Genomic DNA, 17,889 nt, shown 5'->3' with positions numbered 1-17,889 from the left:
TCGCATTGAATAGAACTTTTTAATTACCGGTCTTTTTATCTCCAATTTAACGGATCAGAATTTCAAGGAAGCTGCATATCACGTGACAGAGCAGTAAGGAACTACAAAGAATTTTAAAAATTATTTAAATGTATATTAATGGAGAGACATGTGCGCATCATGCCGTAACAATAAATAATTTTTTTATTACCGGCTAGTTATGACGTGATTCGTCAGCAGCTTAAAGTAGTTAGTGACAACTACATTAACAAGTGTTCTTGATAACGTGAACGGAAGGGAAAGGCAGGAAGTAAAAAAAAGTGGGCAAAATTAATTAACCCTTTGCTCGGTTGTTTACAAAATATCCGGTTCCTGACAGGCCTTCCGAGTCAACGAGTTCAGGCGAACAGGCGATACTGCGCGCGCAGTAATAACACGCCGCCGACAGTGCCGTATATTTTCTAATCTTATGTCACTTTACTATAATACCTATAAAATAAATTGCAAACGATTAGCACTATAATAAATACATACATTAATTGTTTACATTTTAATAAATCAAGGTTATAAGACATTTAACTAATCATGTTACATATTAAATTACATTACTAACTTGTAAATTGTTTTACGCGCTTCTAAAGCGTTACTATTAATAAAATGAATTCTAAAAAATATAGAATGATGTATATAAATGCATTGTCCATATACCTTTAGTACAATATACCGAAATACCTGCATAATTCTTGTATTAAGTGTTCGTATTGAGAGGTATAATATACTTGCTAGTGTATATGTTAACTAGTTTTATTAAATGAATTCTTCTCAAAATGTAATACTTTATTTTTACGTTATTATGCGAGTCATGTAGAAATAGAGAGAAATGTCACGAGCACGGTGGGGACAAAGTTATTCTATACGAGGTTGAGAGTATGAGCTGCGGATCGTAAATGCACGGGCAGTTTCGATATAGAAGTTGAAGCGCCCTTAGCAGTGGTCGTGTATAGAACCGGTAAGCTGTGATTATTTGGTAGTTTTTCAAAAACGAGAAAGTGCCAAGTTAGTATTTGACAGCTTCTTAAAGCTTTCGGGCAAACGGTTGTCAACGGACGTACAGGAGGACAGAAGTCAACGAAGGTTTTTTTCGTGTCTGATGAGCTCCTCCGTCGCACCGCTGGTGGTAAGATGGCTGTGCAGCTGGATGGAGGAGGGAAGGAGGACTTGAAAACACAGTTTGTCACGCGGGAAGGGACATACAAGCTAATGACTTTGTCGGAGTATTCGAGGCCAAACAGGGTTGGCTATACGAACAGTCAAGGAAGTGCATCCGTTAGGGTGTCTTTCGTAACTTTACCGGACCCAGCAGATCCTACGGGTACGCAAGGTCTCGGCGACCGAATGTGTTTCAATTTTGGAAAGGAGCTCTATGTTTATGTGTATCGAGGTGTTAAAAAGGTAAGGCGAAGTTTACCTGTATTTAACATATCCGTCTAATGTATCTGTGTTTAATCAAGCGTGGATTCATTTAGACCTAACCTCGAAAACGCATACCGAGACTCCATCTTTGCAGACCATCACCACACCTAACAGAATCCTCTTACTTTGTACATTAATACACGTAAAATTTCATTTCCTGAACTTATTTGTAGTCATGTGTTTTCTTCAATACTAAATACGTCGTTTATTCCTATTACACAATGCATTGATGGTTTCTTTGACTTCATTTAAAATATATAATATATATTGTCTCATCAGTGGTTAGAACTTTGATTATTTAATTCATTGAAAATAGTTTACTTCCCATACTTCAGCTAATAATGAATAAAATATTATTATACTTAAGAAATTTTAATGTAATTCTATATACAAATCTTATGCAAATACTTAGTGTAGTTCTGTAGTCACTTTTTAATCATTATCTTTATTAAAGTTTTACTTTCAATGAAGATAATTAAATAATTATTGAGAATTAATTATTTTGGAAGGACTTGTAGAACAATAATGAAAAAATATTACTTTTGTAATTATTTCTTAAATATATTAGTTTTTAAATTTTCTAGCAATGTTTATATTAAATGTATATTACATTAAACTGTTTCAGGCTGTGGACTTAAATAAACCATTGGATAAAAAATTATACAAAGGAACTAATCCAACTTGCCACAATTTTAATCAAACAACAGCAACTGCAGATAGTGCACCATTATTAGTGGGTTTCTCAACAGGACAAATTCAGTTGATAGATCCAATTAAAAAAGAACTCAGCAAATTATATAATGAAGATGTAAGTAACATATCTTGTTGAAGGCACAAATTAAAGTACATTGCACATTATGTACTGGACTTTTTGATTATATGGGAGATTGTAAAATACTGCTGGTACAATCCCAAAATTATGGGAATATGTTTATTAAAAATAAGGAAATAGTTTGTATGATACTTTCTAGATTGTTATTACCACTATGCAGAGATATTTGCCAGTAATGTGTACAAAAGCTGTCAGCACTTATCCAATCTCTGTTGATATGAATGTGTTATCTTGTTGAAACATGATAAACGAGAAAATTAATAATAGTTTAGTGGTTCATAATAATGTCCAATGCATCTTCTATGATATAATATTTAGTACTAATACATGTGATATTCTGTTTTAATTGAAAATTTAAAAAAAATTAATTTTTGATTTCATAGATATAATTATATTTTTTATAATACACAAATTATGAAAAATATGACAATGTGAAAATGTTTTTCAATGTTTCAGAGATTGATAGATAAAAGCAAAGTGACATGTATAAAATGGGTTCCTGGGTCAAACAACCTCTTCTTGGTATCGCATAGCTCTGGTCAACTATATTTATATAATGAAGAACTCTTGTGTGGTACAACAGCTCCCCATTATCAGTCTTTTAAATCAGGAGATGGTTATGCCATATATACTTGCAAGACAAAATCTACAAGAAACCCTTTGTATCGATGGGTAATAGGTGCAGAAGGATGTTGTATAAATGAATTTGCCTTCAGCCCATGTGGCTCAAATTTAGCTGTAGTTTCCCAAGATGGGTTTCTACGAGTATTTCAATATAACACAATGGAGCTAGTGGGTTCAGCTAGAAGTTACTTTGGTGGATTTTTGTGTGTATGTTGGTCACCAGATGGAAGGTATGTTGTTGTGGGAGGTGAAGATGATCTGGTGACAATTTGGAGCTTTCATGAAAAAAGAGTGGTAGCTCGAGGTCAGGGTCATCACAGTTGGGTGAGCGTAGTAGCCTTTGACCCTTACACTACATCGTATGGAGATCATGATCCTGACTTCAGTGGCTCAGACGATGAAACATTACCCCACAGTAATCATAATCACTTTCATGAGAAGTCTAATCGTCTGTCCACAACTTCGCAAGGAGTTCATTCGAATAGAAACTCTTGTGGTTCAGAATTAAGAGTGTCAGGTGGTACTTGCTACAGGCTAGGTAGTGTGTCACAAGATACTCAACTGTGCTTGTGGGATATCACAGAGGATGTGTTGAGGCAACCAATGTGTGCGAAGCAGAGGCCATCTGCAGCAGGTTCTGGTACTCTTTCTACATCAGGAACAGTCAACAGTGGGAATGGCTCAACGACGAATCATCACTTGAACAATTCTAAACACAATAATTTGAATAATGTTAATTACAAGGGAAACGCGAGTGGTAATAATGAAAGTAGTAACAATAGTACGAGTACAAATACAGCAGTGTCAACTGTAAATTCGTTGACTCAAAGGTTAGCAGGCCTTGGTTTTGGTGAGCGTAAAGGTGATAATCATAAAAGGAACTTTAGCCTCACTATGAGAGGTGGTGGTGCATCTAATAGCACAATAATGCAGAACAGTGGTGGTGATAAAGCTACCACTAACTCAAATACAAGTAGTAATATGAACAGTGTCAGTGGAAGTTTAGTAGGTGCAAATAAAAAGGCTAGTTCCGTAATGGACGATCCTATGAGGTTGATAGGAACTGCCTGGTGCCCTAGGTTCGATGAGTGCCCAGTGTTAGAACCGCTGGTGTGCAAGAAGTTGGCGCATGAGAGATTGACTGAATTAGTGTTTAGGGAAGATTGCTTCGTAACAGCGTGTCAAGATGGATATGTCTACACATGGGCAAGGCCTGGTCACATGGTAGGTCCCCTCACCATCAGCAGCACTCTGCACAGGCCACACCATCATAGCAATCCTTATACCAATATTAATTCCTTGCGATCTAACGATCTATGATGTAACCCATCTTCAGCTGTTATTGCAATTTTATGAAGTAGGGTTTTTTTTAGAGATGAATTCCAATTTGTATATAAATAGAGATAGAATTTAAAATCATTATCATTATTGAATGAAAGAAATAGACGATATGATAATGCTTTGGACGATTTTCCTATTATCATTGTTGAATTGTAATAGGTGGCAAATGCTCTTTTAGATATAAAACTTTATGAAAATGCGAAGGACACGAAGGGGTAGTTTTGTTTTTCGACTTTGGTATTGTAATAAATACTGTTCTTGTGGCATCGCATGTGTTATATACACATACTGCTTTTGAAAGATTTTTATTTGAGAATAAATGTATTTTTCTCATATTTACAAATTAAATCCTAGTTTACATTTTATCCAAAGCAGTATATATATGAATGGTGCCATTGGAAAGCATTAAAGATCTTTTGGCATTATTCTTTAGTCTGTATTGTATATCAATTACAGAAATGTACGGATGGATGATACTATGAATGGATAAATTTTTTTAATTAATTTATGTTCTGTTTACAAAATTTTGGACTTTTCTGTTGCATGCTTGCATTTACTAGCAATTATACAAACGAACAAATATTGTTTAGTTACATTGAGCAAAATTTCAATTTTAATGAGATAATATAAACATATACGAATAAATTAAAAAAAATAATAAATAGTTACAAATGAGACAACACATTCATTCATAGTATGAGCCTCCATTTATATCTGTGCCTAATGATCATCTGGTCAAAATATATTCAATATGAATATTGAAGAAGTACATTAGTATAATTATAAATAGAATATATTTATGTTTGGTTTGCATCATTGAAAGTAACATTGTTTGCGCCCCATAAGATTTTGTAACAGGGCAGGCCCCTTAAACCCTTCTTTCTTTCCTGTAAAGTGTTACTAGCTTAGCTTAGCGAATGATAGAAAGTCAATGAATTATTTCGTCAAACTATTGTCCCAGACTATAATAATGTGACATTTAATCCTTTGTTGAAAACAATGAATTGCCTTGTTGTACAATAAAGCAAAAATTTGAATGAAACATTGCTGCTTGCTTCCTGCTTGAGTTTTATACAGAATGCAATGCAGAAACACCAGATGAAACATACATACATGTATATATAACATTGTTGCGATTAGTTGCAATTTTATTGGTTGTAATATTTCACGCGATTAAACAATTATTTTTATGAATTTAAGATAGCAGATTCAGTTTCCTGGTGTATTGCATAAAGCACTTCTATTATCAAAATACCCTATGCTCCCTTATCTGTCATAGCGATTTAACAAATTAAAATTTTTGTGATAATTTTCATTTAGTGTGCATTGCTTCTTTTATAGTGACAGTCTTATAATTTTATCAGAAGATGCTTGTGCTTGTTTTTTATGCCAATGGGGCATTAATTTTTTACTTTCATTGGAAAGATTAATGTTCTGTACCATGCTTTGGCTGATGCAAGAGTATCATGGATGAGACTTCCCAGAGTTATCGCATGGTACGTACAATATAATGTTTTTTTGACTTGTTTACTGCTTCATTGGATTGAATAGTACAGTATGTTTTCGTGTGCTCGATCTGGTAGTATGTGCCGTGCTAAGGCATTTTTAAATTATTTACCAATGATACTTCTATGCTATCATTGCACTGTTTTTTTTTCAATGCACTTTTAGAATAAACTTATTTTTAAAGTGCTTTCAACTATTTGCAGAATTTTTGTACAGACGGATAAAACTACTCATGGTAGTGAATTTTCGTGCATCTTTTAATTGCAGCCAGGAGTAGGACAGGTTGGAAATGCTCTACATGTTGTTAGTCCCGCGGAAGGCGGAGGTACCATAGTATAGCCAGAACCAGATATCGGCACACCTTCAAAGCACGAAGAAGAATACGTCCCGTCGTTGCGTGTACTGCAATCCTCGGAAATGCAGTTTCCATATACGCATTATCGTCACTTGTATTATGTATGGCCAAGTGAAAGTTATTCCAGTACTGTTTAAAGATGGATAATCAAAGAATGATCAGAAAGGCATCTAACACCTTAATGCTTAGAGACTCATTTTTATTTGGTAAGTTAATTCCGGTGCATACATTTGTTCTTGCTTTCCATCCTCTTTTCATTTACTGCATGGGAAGCATTTAAGTTTCATAGTCTTAAGTATAAGACTATTGGATTTCATAAGAAAATCCAACAGAAGTAATGAGTAAATTGTGTATACATGTATATATGTATACATATGTATGTTTTATCGTATATACTGTATACTATATCATTCCAATAAGGTCCTGTTAAGTAACAAATTGAATCGAATGGTGTTAATGTTAAATGCATATATGTGATATATATACAAGGTGTTCAGCCACCCATGGGAAAAGTTTTAATGGAAGATTCTAGAGGCCAAAATAAGACGAAAATCAAGAATATCAATTTCTTGACTGAGGCTTCGTTAACAAGTTATTAACAATTAAATTCAAAAACTTCTAATCGTTCTGGAAAAATTATTTTCGGTTGCGGGAGTCAATTACAATCATTTTTGGTCAATAGACATACCCCCGAATTTCTACCCACTTTCGAGAAAAAAATTCGAGAAGATGTGAAATTTTTCAGCGAAAAAAAAAATTTCGAATCGTTTTAAAAAAATTATTTTCAGTTGCGAGGGTCAATTACAATCATTTTTGGTCATTATACATACCCCCGAAATCTTGCGCATTTTCGTGAAAAAAATTCAGTACGGTCAGAACTTTAAACGTTAATAACTTTTTAACGAAACCTCAATCAACAAATTGGTATTCTTGATTTTCGTCTTATTTTGGCCTCTAGAATCCCCTATTAATATTTTTCCCAAGGGTGGCCGAACACCCTGTATATATATATGTATATATCAAGAACTTTTCTATTATTATTTAATATTTACGATTGTTTAAAGATATGGTTTTAAATAATTTGCTTTTAGCAATATAGATTAATGAGGAATGTGACTATTGTAATCAGTCAGAGTTATATGTAAATATAAAATATTTTAAACAATATTTTAATTTGCATATTCGTTACTACTGACTATTTTGCTTTATCTTCAGTAATAGTATGCACGAAGAAAGCGGAGTAAATAATTTGTAAATCAGAATCCACGTTAATTATTTCGTTTTTAAAGTTTAATTATAGCAAGTATTATTTTTCTACGTTGTTAATTCTAAGTAATATTTGAGATTTTTAGTGAAAGCATATGTTACAATGTTCCTTCTGTATGCTTCATTTCCTATTAATATAATTCAAGAACATAGTCCGATCATCGCTAACTAAATTGCCTTAATAAGATTGTAAGTTAAACATAACAAAGGAAATTTTTATTTGTTCTATAATATAGTTACATGAATGTTTTTCTAAGAAACTTGTTCGCTTTATTGAAAATCTATAATGTGGATGTAATTTATAATGCATCATCGATGTATGATCAATTGAGGACTACATACGAAAGTGACTTTGTATCTGAGAGTTAACAAATGTTACATATTTTAGTTGTGAACAATTAAATTAAATTTTATGGAAAAAATATAAGTTGTAATATAATACAGTCATTAATTTGTAATTTCTCTTGATTGAAATGGATTGAACTTTTAGCGGGCTACATACGATAATACACATTTCGTTGTATGACTCGATATAACAGGTCTTATGTGAAAGAAAGAAAAGATTCCATGTAAAGAAGGAAATGATTAAATAATTAAGATTTTTGTTAGAAATCTTTGTTTTACTACATGAGGCGAAGTACGTATCATCGCGTGTAGCCTGCTTTACTTTATTTAAACATATCTTCTTCAAATTTTTATATAGTTCTCAGATACAAATGTCTACTACATTAAATAAATAACTATAAATCTATAAATAAATAGTTATTGAATATTCTAATAATAGGCAGTGTTTAAAATGGAATATTCTACACAATACTATTTATTAATTTATACAAATAAATAAAAATATATATGTATACATACGTTAAAACAACAGTGTCAAAATGTAAAAACAATTTGCATTGTTGTAATTTTTGAAAAGTTTGAAAATAATGACACTTTTCCACTCTTTGTCATGGGCATTTCTTAGAAAATATTAGTGCTTTTATAACAAAATGCAAACAAAGTGTGGAAACCTAATGAAGTGAGTTTATTTGTTGTTAATGTACATCAGTAATTAATTAACTATATGATTTATATAATTGTAAATCAGTGTTTCCTGGACAATAATATCTCTTATGATTTTAATTACCAACAATATTCAAGAATATTTTAATGGTGTTGATTTAATTTATATTCTCATCATTGGGAACCACTGATCACATCAAGAATATACCATTTTTTAATCTTTTTTTTTACAGGTAAATTCAAAGGTTACATACATATCTAGTTATTTTCGCATATGATCATACCTTATGTTGCAATTATATCAATTATAGGATGTATTCTTCAATACTGTGCACATGTTAAAGATTCTATTGTTTCATATTAGAAAAACGGAAAATAAACGAAATTGGGTTTTAATATGGTACATGCAAGGAATAATAGGAGCTTCGTTTTTATATTAAAAAAAATAAAATTTAGAACTTAGAACAATACTAACACTATCACATGTGTGATAAACACTGATCTGACTGTCCAAGAACATATGAAGTAAGGATTTACTACAACTTTTAGTTGTGTAGTTTTTATTGAAGAAGTTATTTTACATACAATACATTCTAGATTTTGACAAAAGGTAGATGCATAATATTGCTCTTTTCCTTGGCAAGCTCTCTGATGTATGCTGTGATATGTGTGTATGCTGACACTGACTAATTAGCTAATTATAAGTGATGAAAGTGAGAATTACACTATGTTATAAAGTGAATTCTTGTATGCTAAGATGAATGGTTAATCTTCAAGCTGTATTTGTTGATTAAATTAAATACATTGGTACGTGCTATTAAACCATTGGTAACCTGAAGTTGGCCTGGTAAATATCGAACTATATTTCATTTATTGAATCCGAGATTTATAATGTTCCTACATTGTAAGCTAAATAACGGATCACTAATAAATGTTATAAATTATTTCATGGTTAGCACTGATGGAAGTATACAGTATTGAACGACAAAATTATTATTTTATTATTCCAGTTTGTGATATACAGCTTCCAATTTTTATAAACATTCATCATTGTGTGAATGTATTTTCTGTTCTGTAAAGCGAACAAGATTTCTTTGTAACGAAATGTGAATATGTTTAAAATTGGAATGATGATTTCAATCGTAACCTAGAATTATTCGCTTGACGATTGTTTACAGTCACGTTCCGTCTAATACTAAGGATAAATACAACGATTCAAGAAGATATTTTGATAATTAAGTTGTGAATTGGCAGACTAGTCTGGCTGATTACACCTATGCAAATAAGCATAAAACTAATCAATCATTTCCTACTTGGCGACTTTTTTATGAGACATTTTCACACAGAGCTTTACGACATCGCATCAAATTTCTATTTCTCTTTGCATTTCACTTCATTTGTTTATAAAGGTGTACATTCTTTGTAATTGTAAATGAAAAAATTTTCATTGTTAGTGCCCCCGTGTACTTTTCTTTATCACATAATTACCCACAGTTATAAAACTATTCTTGGAAAAATTTTACATGAATGAAACAAGAACTTGATATGTATCTTTTGCACGGGATACGTTAGCGTGCAAATTTTTAATCGTATTGTATAATTAGCCGACTATGATTAAATTCGGCTCGTGTTTCTTTTTTTTTCCTACATGTGTATAACATTTTTTTTATTGCTAGAAAAAAAATTGTGTTCAATGATAAATTTACAATATGAAAAATTTTTTATATTATATGAAAATTTGATAAATAATCAGAATGAAAAAGTTACAAATACTTCGTGTAGATAATGATTCGGTAGAAAAAGCAGACCTACAAATAGGTAATAATTTCATCGGTCGAAGTGTCGTAACTGGTGTAAGTACACATTATTATTACTACTAATTAAATAAAAAAATAACGTACAAATATAACTTAAATGGTCACGGTAAGTAATTACTTTGAAATTGCTATTGGTTGGAAACTAATTTGAAATTACTGTTGAGCGTTAAACTTTCTTCGAGCATGCGTTTACGAACGCTTACTGTGATGTGATATTTTGTTACCTTTTGAGTATTGCGTTTGTAGTTTAATTGCAAAACTTTCTCGTAGTCGGAATTCAGGAATATATATTCTAAATTGCAAACTTATTCTTCGTACGTTAATTTCAGTGCGATGATATTAAGAATGCTGTAACGATAAATTTATCATCTAACAATGAAATGACCATAACACCGGTAAGATAAACTTTGTAGGTTTTGTACTAATTACGCAGTGGCAAAAGTAGTAAAATTCTACTGTAGATTCAATACAACGCACATTAGTCTTTTATAGAAATTATTTCATTAGAATCAGGTTTCACCGTGTTATATGAAATCTACTGAATCTTCGCAATGGCAACTTCTTAAGATCGGTGCTACTGTTCCAATAAAGGCGGGAGACATTTGTTCTCTGGTATCAAACAAATGTTGGTTTAAAATTGTATTAGTACCCGAAATCATGGAAAACAATCAAGAAAACGTCTTAAAACGACAAGTATAATGTTTAATTATATAAATATTTGACTCTTCAGTATCCTATATTAATTATATTATAGGCTAAAGCAGATGTTGTGTGTGATATACCTAATAAAAAGCCTTGCCCAGAATCTGGAGAAGGGGATAATTTACGATCTCCTAGTAATGTTTTGAATAAAATGAAAGATGAGAGTATTAATGTCAACAAAAAGAATTTGTTAGATGATAAAACTGCTACTAGTGCAGCAGATCAAAATTTTAAAGAAATTCATAATGCAAGGTTTTATTTTACTTTCAATTTCGTATATATTGATAAAAGCATTGTGTTCAATTCGATTAATTCTTTTGTATTCTAACGAAATAGTTTCATAAATGAGGATACATCAAATTGTAAACTAATATCCAAATCTCAAGATACAGATCAATCATCTTCATTGGAACAAAATGTTGAACTTCAAGGTACAAATGGAACAACTACAAAAATTGTTACAAGTGAGAAAACTAACAATTTCTAAGAAGAATTTGAACTTGTATTCTATAAACTAAAATAAAGAACCTACTATTGCAGGTCCTCAATCACCTATTTCAATGCAAGCAGATAATTCAAACGCATCTACTAATGTAGCAACAAATGCCACTAGAAGGGAAAAATGCAAATATGGAAAAAAATGTTATAGGTAATTTAGATTTGTTCATTTGTTTTAAGATCCTTTGCAAAGTAATTTTTTCATTATAGGAGAAATGCACAGCATAAAGCAGAATTTAGTCATCCTGAAGATTCTGACTATAACATTGTAGATAACAGAAAAGAATGCAGTTATGGTATGCAGTGCTACCGTAAGAATCCTGAACACAAAATGCAATATAAACATACTGTGTCAAATGAACATTGTAAACGTCGTAAACAAGTTCCTAGACAAATACCTTCAGAAACCTTATCCGATATAGAGGACTTATCTACAGACGAATCTGTAGATGAATCTGAATATGAACCTTCTAGCACTACAGAAAATTCGGATGATGATGAAAAATACTTTGATCTTATTGAAAGTGAATGGGAAAGTTAGAATCAACAAAATAAATATTTTGTCATATTAAAGTTTTGCAACATTTAAAAATTATTCGTGTAGTTTTTATCATACATTCAGAAGTTTCTATTAATGTAGAATAGTTTATTTCATATTCAAATTAATATTTTATATATTATTGTAATAAAAATTAGAATATAAAAATATATATTTTATGAAGTTTTTTTCTGATATTGAAATTACATGTTTAATAAGACTACCACAAATACACCAGTATATACTAGGAAGTATAAATAATATTTATGTCTACTTATAAAAGGAAAGAAGTACAAAGGTACAATTTATTTTGTTGTACGATATTTATAAAAAAAAATGCAAGTATTGAAAAATAATTATCAGATATTCGAAATTAGTTTAAATTCATAATAACATAATTGTATTACTTATTAATATTTGCAACTGATTAATACTTTAGATATTCTTCGTTGTTTTGTGTATAGTCTTTGGTAGCTACGTCTACAAGTATATGCTTTGGTATTTCAGAACCCCTTACTTTAATGGTATAACAAACATTTTCCATTTTTTGGACACTTTGCTTGAGCGTATAAAGTTTTCCATTTATTTCTCTGTTTGAAATACTTGTAAAACCAAGGAAACCTTTATACATATTTCTAACAAAGTTGCATGTTTGGTAACAGCTACCTATATCTCCTGTTGCTAAATTATTGATACAGTTACGCATAAGTTCTCCAGTTAAGTCTGCAATTCCTAAGATGAATTCATATGGTGTAATTAAAGTAGATAATGTTTTATTTTCAGATTTTTCAGAAATTGTGTAAGTAAGTATCTTTTCAAGTTCTGTCCAATGTTCCACATCACCTTTATGCAAGTATTGATAAAATGTAATTGCTTCTATGTATTCTTCCAAACCAGCACGATATGCGTTAAGATACTGATATGCATGCTGATTTTCTAGTTCCAAAGCAATACATTTAAAAAGATTTTGAGCCACAGTTTGCAGTCTCACTTTGCTTTCGTGTAATATACTTTCTTGTTTGCTTTCTTTATCTATCGTGTGCAAAAGGAAAATAATTCTTTTACTTTCTATTATGATATCTCTGCTGATTTTGACAATCCTTTCATAACGATCGTGTTTATCATCCAATTCAGCTGCGTAAGTTCGAAATTGTTTCACGACCAAACTATTATCGTTTATACTCTCCACGACTTCTTTTCCCTTGTCACCAATGTTGATCTTATTGTAGTGGTATTGACGATTTTTTTTGCCTCCTTCATCCAACCAGAAAATAAGAAAGTGAAACTTTTTAATGTTTTTTTAACCGACGATGGTCAACATGATTATTTATTATCGTTGTTACACTCAACACAATCTACCTTTGGATCGAGACATCGCAATAACTTTTCTATCGTTACAATACTACGATTTGCCACACTTCGACGCTTAAAAAATCTTATCCGTTTACAAACTATCGACAAATTATCAAGAAGCACAATCTTTAATGTTATAGTTATGATAATATCACCACTGACGAGGTATAGGATAGACTTGATATCTTACGGGGTTTCGTGTCCGTAGCACAACTGTGTTACCGACTCATAATTTGAATCCTCTGTACACGAACAGCGTCCGATTTAAGAACTGATCTAAAATGTGTTTAAACGCTGGACGACGCGTGCAAACGAATATTTGTGAATTATTTGGACTGAGATTTGATAGAGACAACCTTTTACTACGGCTAGTTTTCTATATTTCGTCTGTGATACGTGTATAATGAAATACACGTCATAACGTTGATAATGTACATGATGTACTAGTCAATTCAATGGAAGTTTGTCTTTGACGAATTAAAATTGCAAGTATAGTTTCATAACGCATTCTGCGTTTAAGGATTAATTTGAAAATATTTCGAGAAACATAAACGTACGCTTGCATCGATGAAAATCTTTGATATGCATTTTTTGTTGAAAGAGTTTAGAAATTTACTATAGAAATTTACAAATATTCACAGTCGTTGAGAATGTTTCTGTTTTGTATCACTGACCTCGTATTCTCGGTAATAGGAGACGAACACTGGGGACGGTTCCGAGGGGGACGGTCGTTCCGGGAAAGCACTTCAACGAAAAACAAACTTGTCGAAACCCGTCGAAACTCGCGAAGCCGGTCACACTACGCCACAAGACGAAAGGTCGAATCAACATCGGTTGTGTTTCGCCTTATTTTCATCAGAAGAATCTCGTCAATCTATTGGTAATATTCTCATAATAATACTTCCATAAAAATTTACATTATAAAGTATTTCGACCGATAGAATTACTTACGAATTGCGTGATAGATCGAGATATATCGAAAGACGGATGCTCCGCATAGTAACAGGCGGGAAACTGTAACGATAATACATCATTTGGTAATTAAATTTTGGTCTTGAATGGTTTGCAATTGTAATTTCTACCTGAGGCAACTTCGAGCGATCAATAATATTATTTAAAACTCGAGGTTTAAGATTTACTTTGGAAAAATATCGAGTAACGGAAACAGTGAGTGTTCCCCCACCTACCGCCTAGTTCGTGATGTCGCTGCTAATGGGACGCTGACGTCATTCCTAACGTACAAATTGGCGCGATCGGACGTGTTAGCAGTTTGCTAGATAATAAGGTACGACGTTTTATCTATCGACATTTAATCGCTTCTCATTTAATTATTACTTCTCTCTGCTACTCTCTAACGATGCCTTCGTTTAATAGTAACTCATTTTTATTACGAATTGAGTCGGAATCGCGAACAAAGTTGAATCGGTCTCGCGCATATTTTCCGATATTTAACCTGCGTAGTTCGTTATTATATTTCTGAAAGTATAATCGTATACAATCTCGTACGATATATTTCAACTTCAATCATTGTTTAATTGTGATATAAGTACATTTATATTAACGCTTCTAATCAAATTTTGTATTTTATTCCTGTTACAGTTTCTGATTTTGAGGACGCCACCGGCTATAGCCGCCATGATGCTGTTCAATCAAATCGAAGGAATCATTTGAAACGGTGAGATTTAATATACTATAATAAGTGAGATATTTATACTTGTTCACATATTTTTGATTTTTATTAAATTTTGATACGTAATTGTACGACAGTTCGATGTTCAAATTAAACAAGACAAAATTTAACGCATATTTGTAATGGTCACTTTCGTAACGGTTACCTTTATAACGGTCACGTGATTTTAATGGCGTCGGTAGACATGATGTATTTTACTACATTTCTAGAATAAAATGCTGTTTGCAAATGTTGCTATCAGCGTAAAATTTTCCAAATTATAAGAAATCTGTGATTAGTTTTCAACGTAAAGTCTTTTGTATTAAATTAAAAATGTCTACAATTTTAACGAAAGTTTCTAATTGTTTCTACTTTTTTACATCGTCTTTATAGATATAAATGAGATAGATCATCATTGGATATCCAAATTCAACAGGACTATGCAGACTTCAGAATTCAGCAGGACTATAACGACTCTCTGATGACATCTATTGGGCAGGATCGTCATCATGGATTGGTCAAATGGGTGCTATTTCAACATTGGTGAGTCGCATGTATTTTGTTAATTTCTGGTCTGTTCTTCGGGCAGTTCTTTTCAGAACTCTTTCTTTATTGCTAGTTTCTATTCCAAGGAATCACCCTCATCAAAGGAGGTTGGTTGGGGTGATTTCTATCTCATTTTCTCTTGTGTTCATATCTGTAACCTGTCGGTAATGTTGCGAATAACACGAAAATGGTAGTGGGGCTCTAGAGCACCATAAAAATGGGCTGAAAAACTACCACAGACGAGTACCTGGTCTGTGAAAGTACATTGGATGTAAGGTCTATTGGTATATCTCGTCTGTGTCGAAATGATAAAGGTGGTGCCACTGATGGTATACAGAATTCGAATTTAATTTTAATTCTCATTGCTGGTCGCGCTGCAGTCTAACTCCACTCTGAATCGATAACGGCGGGCGTGATACAGCAAAGGATAATAAGAGCACAGACTAGATTTCCTTGGCCCAATCTGACTGCCATACCGACCTGAAAATTCGGAGGTGATTTTAGCGTCCTCTTTTCATGGATGGCGGTCAGTTGAGAAACTATTCACTGAATTAGCATTGATGGGCAGAATACATGCGAGTTGACTATGGGGAAGGGATTGAAATTCATTTCTAAATCTGTTGGTAATGTTGCGAGTGAACGAAAATGGTAATGGGGCTCTAGAGTACATTTGGAATACACCACAGAGTACATTTGGTTAGTATTTCGTTTTGAGATTTTAATTAAATGTTTTGGAGACCAAAACGGTTTGACTGTTATTCTTGACCGGTCGAAGCATATCATTTGTCGCGATGGCGTCCACACTCGGCGAAAAATTGCGTGCTCCATCGGAACGATTTCGACTATAAGTAATCCGACTAGGTCAGTACGATGCATTTAGTGCTGCTCGAAAGATACCGAGATTGCGCTGTAAAGTAGAAGAGACGGATAGAAGGAAACTCTCATTAGGTAGTATCCGAGGCTCTCTCGGGTCTTGAAACAAAGACTTATCGTGAAACGCGGCCACGATAAATCGCGTCGCGTCCTTTCCTTGGCCTGGATTTCAACGATAACCGGACAGAGTTTATGCGATTACCTTTTGCTCTGTCTCGAAAGATATACGCTTCCAAGCATTGTTCTCGACTGCCGTACGAGATACTCTGCTATTTCCTTTTTACAGAGCGCATTTAACGTTCGCGAATGCATTAAATCTTTCGCAAAAATAGCACGCTGCTCGATCCAATTCCGAAACGAACTCGTCTCGATAACCCATGATCCTTCTCTTCTTTCTTTCGGTCTGAAAATACATTACGCGTCTGCTTTCAATTATCGGGAAAAGTTGTACCGACGTTGTATTAAAATTCCAAAAATTTCGAGTTAGCGCGAGTTTGCGTTTCGCGGTCGTTGCTCCCGTAATTATTATAATTTCATTTCAAGTTGCTCCGCGTCCTTTACGTTTGAAATTTCAAGCTCGTCTCGTCGAGTCGTATCGAGTTAAATAATGAACGCTCATACGAAAGTTTAGTTGCACCAGAGAATGCTAATGGCTACGATAAATCCCCTCGATTGTTTCGTTGTCGTCGGAAATTCATAAAGGCAGATTCGTACTATGGTTTAACGTCAACGTTCGTGTCAACTGGCACTTCAAAGTAGCGGCAAATGTTCTGCTACAAATTCTATAAAAAATACGCCAAAAATTGGCCTTTAAACATCACATGGTTGCATTTTATTCGAACGAATATTCGACGCGTGATTATTTAAAATTGTACAAGTATTATTTTTGATAATAATTTCTGAACCATTCCTAGACTGAAAATTCAGTGTATTTCGTATTTATTCATGAGATATTATTACAAAATTAAAGAGATAGTTAGTAAAGAGGCTCCGATATGGCAAACACCAGAATCTGTTATTTTAATGCGAATGGAAGCGAGTTTACCGATGGCAAACGTTGTCTTGTTGACAGAAATTACGTGGGATCGTGGAAAGTTGAATGTAACGCAGGTGTAACACGAAATCGATGTTTTATTTATATACAATATTTACAAGGGCATACTGTCGTCGAATGGTTAATAATGTGTTTGTACGCTTAAACGTGTACAAAATGGCATAAGGATGGTGGCGTTAGTCTTTTTGATTTTTGTCTGTCGCGATCCACGATGAATTTTGTTTTCCTTTACCAGCGCGACACCAGGACCGTTCTCTTTCTTTGTCGTTGTTTTTATTATTAAATGCAGCTTTCCTGGATCGCCGCGCTCCTGATCACCGTCTCCGAATATCGTTGCGGCCTCTGGAGGCTGTAAAACGTCTGCAAAAAGAGATGTCGCTCGTTATTGTAAGAAACAGGGCGATAAAATAAATGTTCGTCGCGAATCTTTGGTACCAAAACGATACTAGAAATTC

General features: G+C 33.0%; 4 protein-coding genes across 9 annotated transcripts in view; 2 read left to right on the top strand and 2 right to left on the bottom strand.

Moving 5' to 3' along the window:
* The first annotated feature begins 929 nt into the window (after positions 1–929).
* LOC143349729 (WD repeat-containing protein 20) lies at positions 930–9,837 on the top strand. 6 transcript variants are annotated; one of them, XR_013080977.1, is made up of 5 exons: positions 941–1,431; positions 2,078–2,260; positions 2,741–4,132; positions 6,023–9,231; positions 9,395–9,837. XR_013080977.1 is itself a non-coding variant. In XM_076781201.1 (4 exons), exons 2-4 carry the CDS (start codon positions 1,162–1,164, stop codon positions 4,226–4,228), a joined length of 1,941 nt encoding a protein of 646 aa, XP_076637316.1. In that variant the 5' UTR covers positions 930–988; positions 1,051–1,161; the 3' UTR covers positions 4,229–5,572. The 6 variants fall into 6 exon arrangements, 5 of the variants coding, with proteins under 5 accessions (XP_076637316.1, XP_076637317.1, XP_076637318.1 ...); XM_076781201.1 differs by lacking the exons at positions 6,023–9,231; positions 9,395–9,837 and having other exon boundaries at positions 930–988; positions 1,051–1,431; positions 2,741–5,572; XM_076781202.1 differs by having other exon boundaries at positions 6,023–9,837.
* Positions 9,838–9,972: 135 nt separating this feature from the next.
* On the top strand, positions 9,973–11,942 carry LOC143349676 (uncharacterized). The gene is made up of 7 exons (XM_076781085.1): positions 9,973–10,237; positions 10,531–10,596; positions 10,709–10,894; positions 10,956–11,155; positions 11,240–11,367; positions 11,444–11,552; positions 11,612–11,942. The coding sequence occupies exons 1-7, from the start codon at positions 10,139–10,141 to the stop codon at positions 11,940–11,942; spliced, it is 1,119 nt and encodes a 372-aa protein (XP_076637200.1). The 5' UTR covers positions 9,973–10,138.
* Positions 11,943–12,002: 60 nt separating this feature from the next.
* Trax (Translin associated factor X) lies at positions 12,003–13,487 on the bottom strand. The gene is made up of 2 exons (XM_076781231.1): positions 13,299–13,487; positions 12,003–13,193 (listed from the first exon to the last, which is right to left on the bottom strand). Exons 1-2 carry the CDS (start codon positions 13,312–13,314, stop codon positions 12,367–12,369), a joined length of 843 nt encoding a protein of 280 aa, XP_076637346.1. The 5' UTR covers positions 13,315–13,487; the 3' UTR covers positions 12,003–12,366.
* A 4,054-nt stretch (positions 13,488–17,541) lies between these two features.
* LOC143349785 (nephrin) overlaps positions 17,542–17,889 on the bottom strand; it is a 135,353-nt gene continuing 135,005 nt past the window's right edge. The window contains exon 15 of the mRNA XM_076781312.1: positions 17,542–17,794. Within this exon, the coding sequence (XP_076637427.1) occupies positions 17,714–17,794 (81 nt within the window). The 3' untranslated portion in view covers positions 17,542–17,713. The remainder of the gene's footprint in view (positions 17,795–17,889) is intronic.

This window comes from Colletes latitarsis, chromosome 14 (genome assembly GCF_051014445.1).
Source record: "Colletes latitarsis isolate SP2378_abdomen chromosome 14, iyColLati1, whole genome shotgun sequence".
NCBI classification, from domain to species: domain Eukaryota; kingdom Metazoa; phylum Arthropoda; class Insecta; order Hymenoptera; family Colletidae; genus Colletes; species Colletes latitarsis.
The sequence above is the reverse complement of the archived record's forward strand: the minus strand, read 5'-3'. Positions and strand labels throughout refer to the sequence as shown.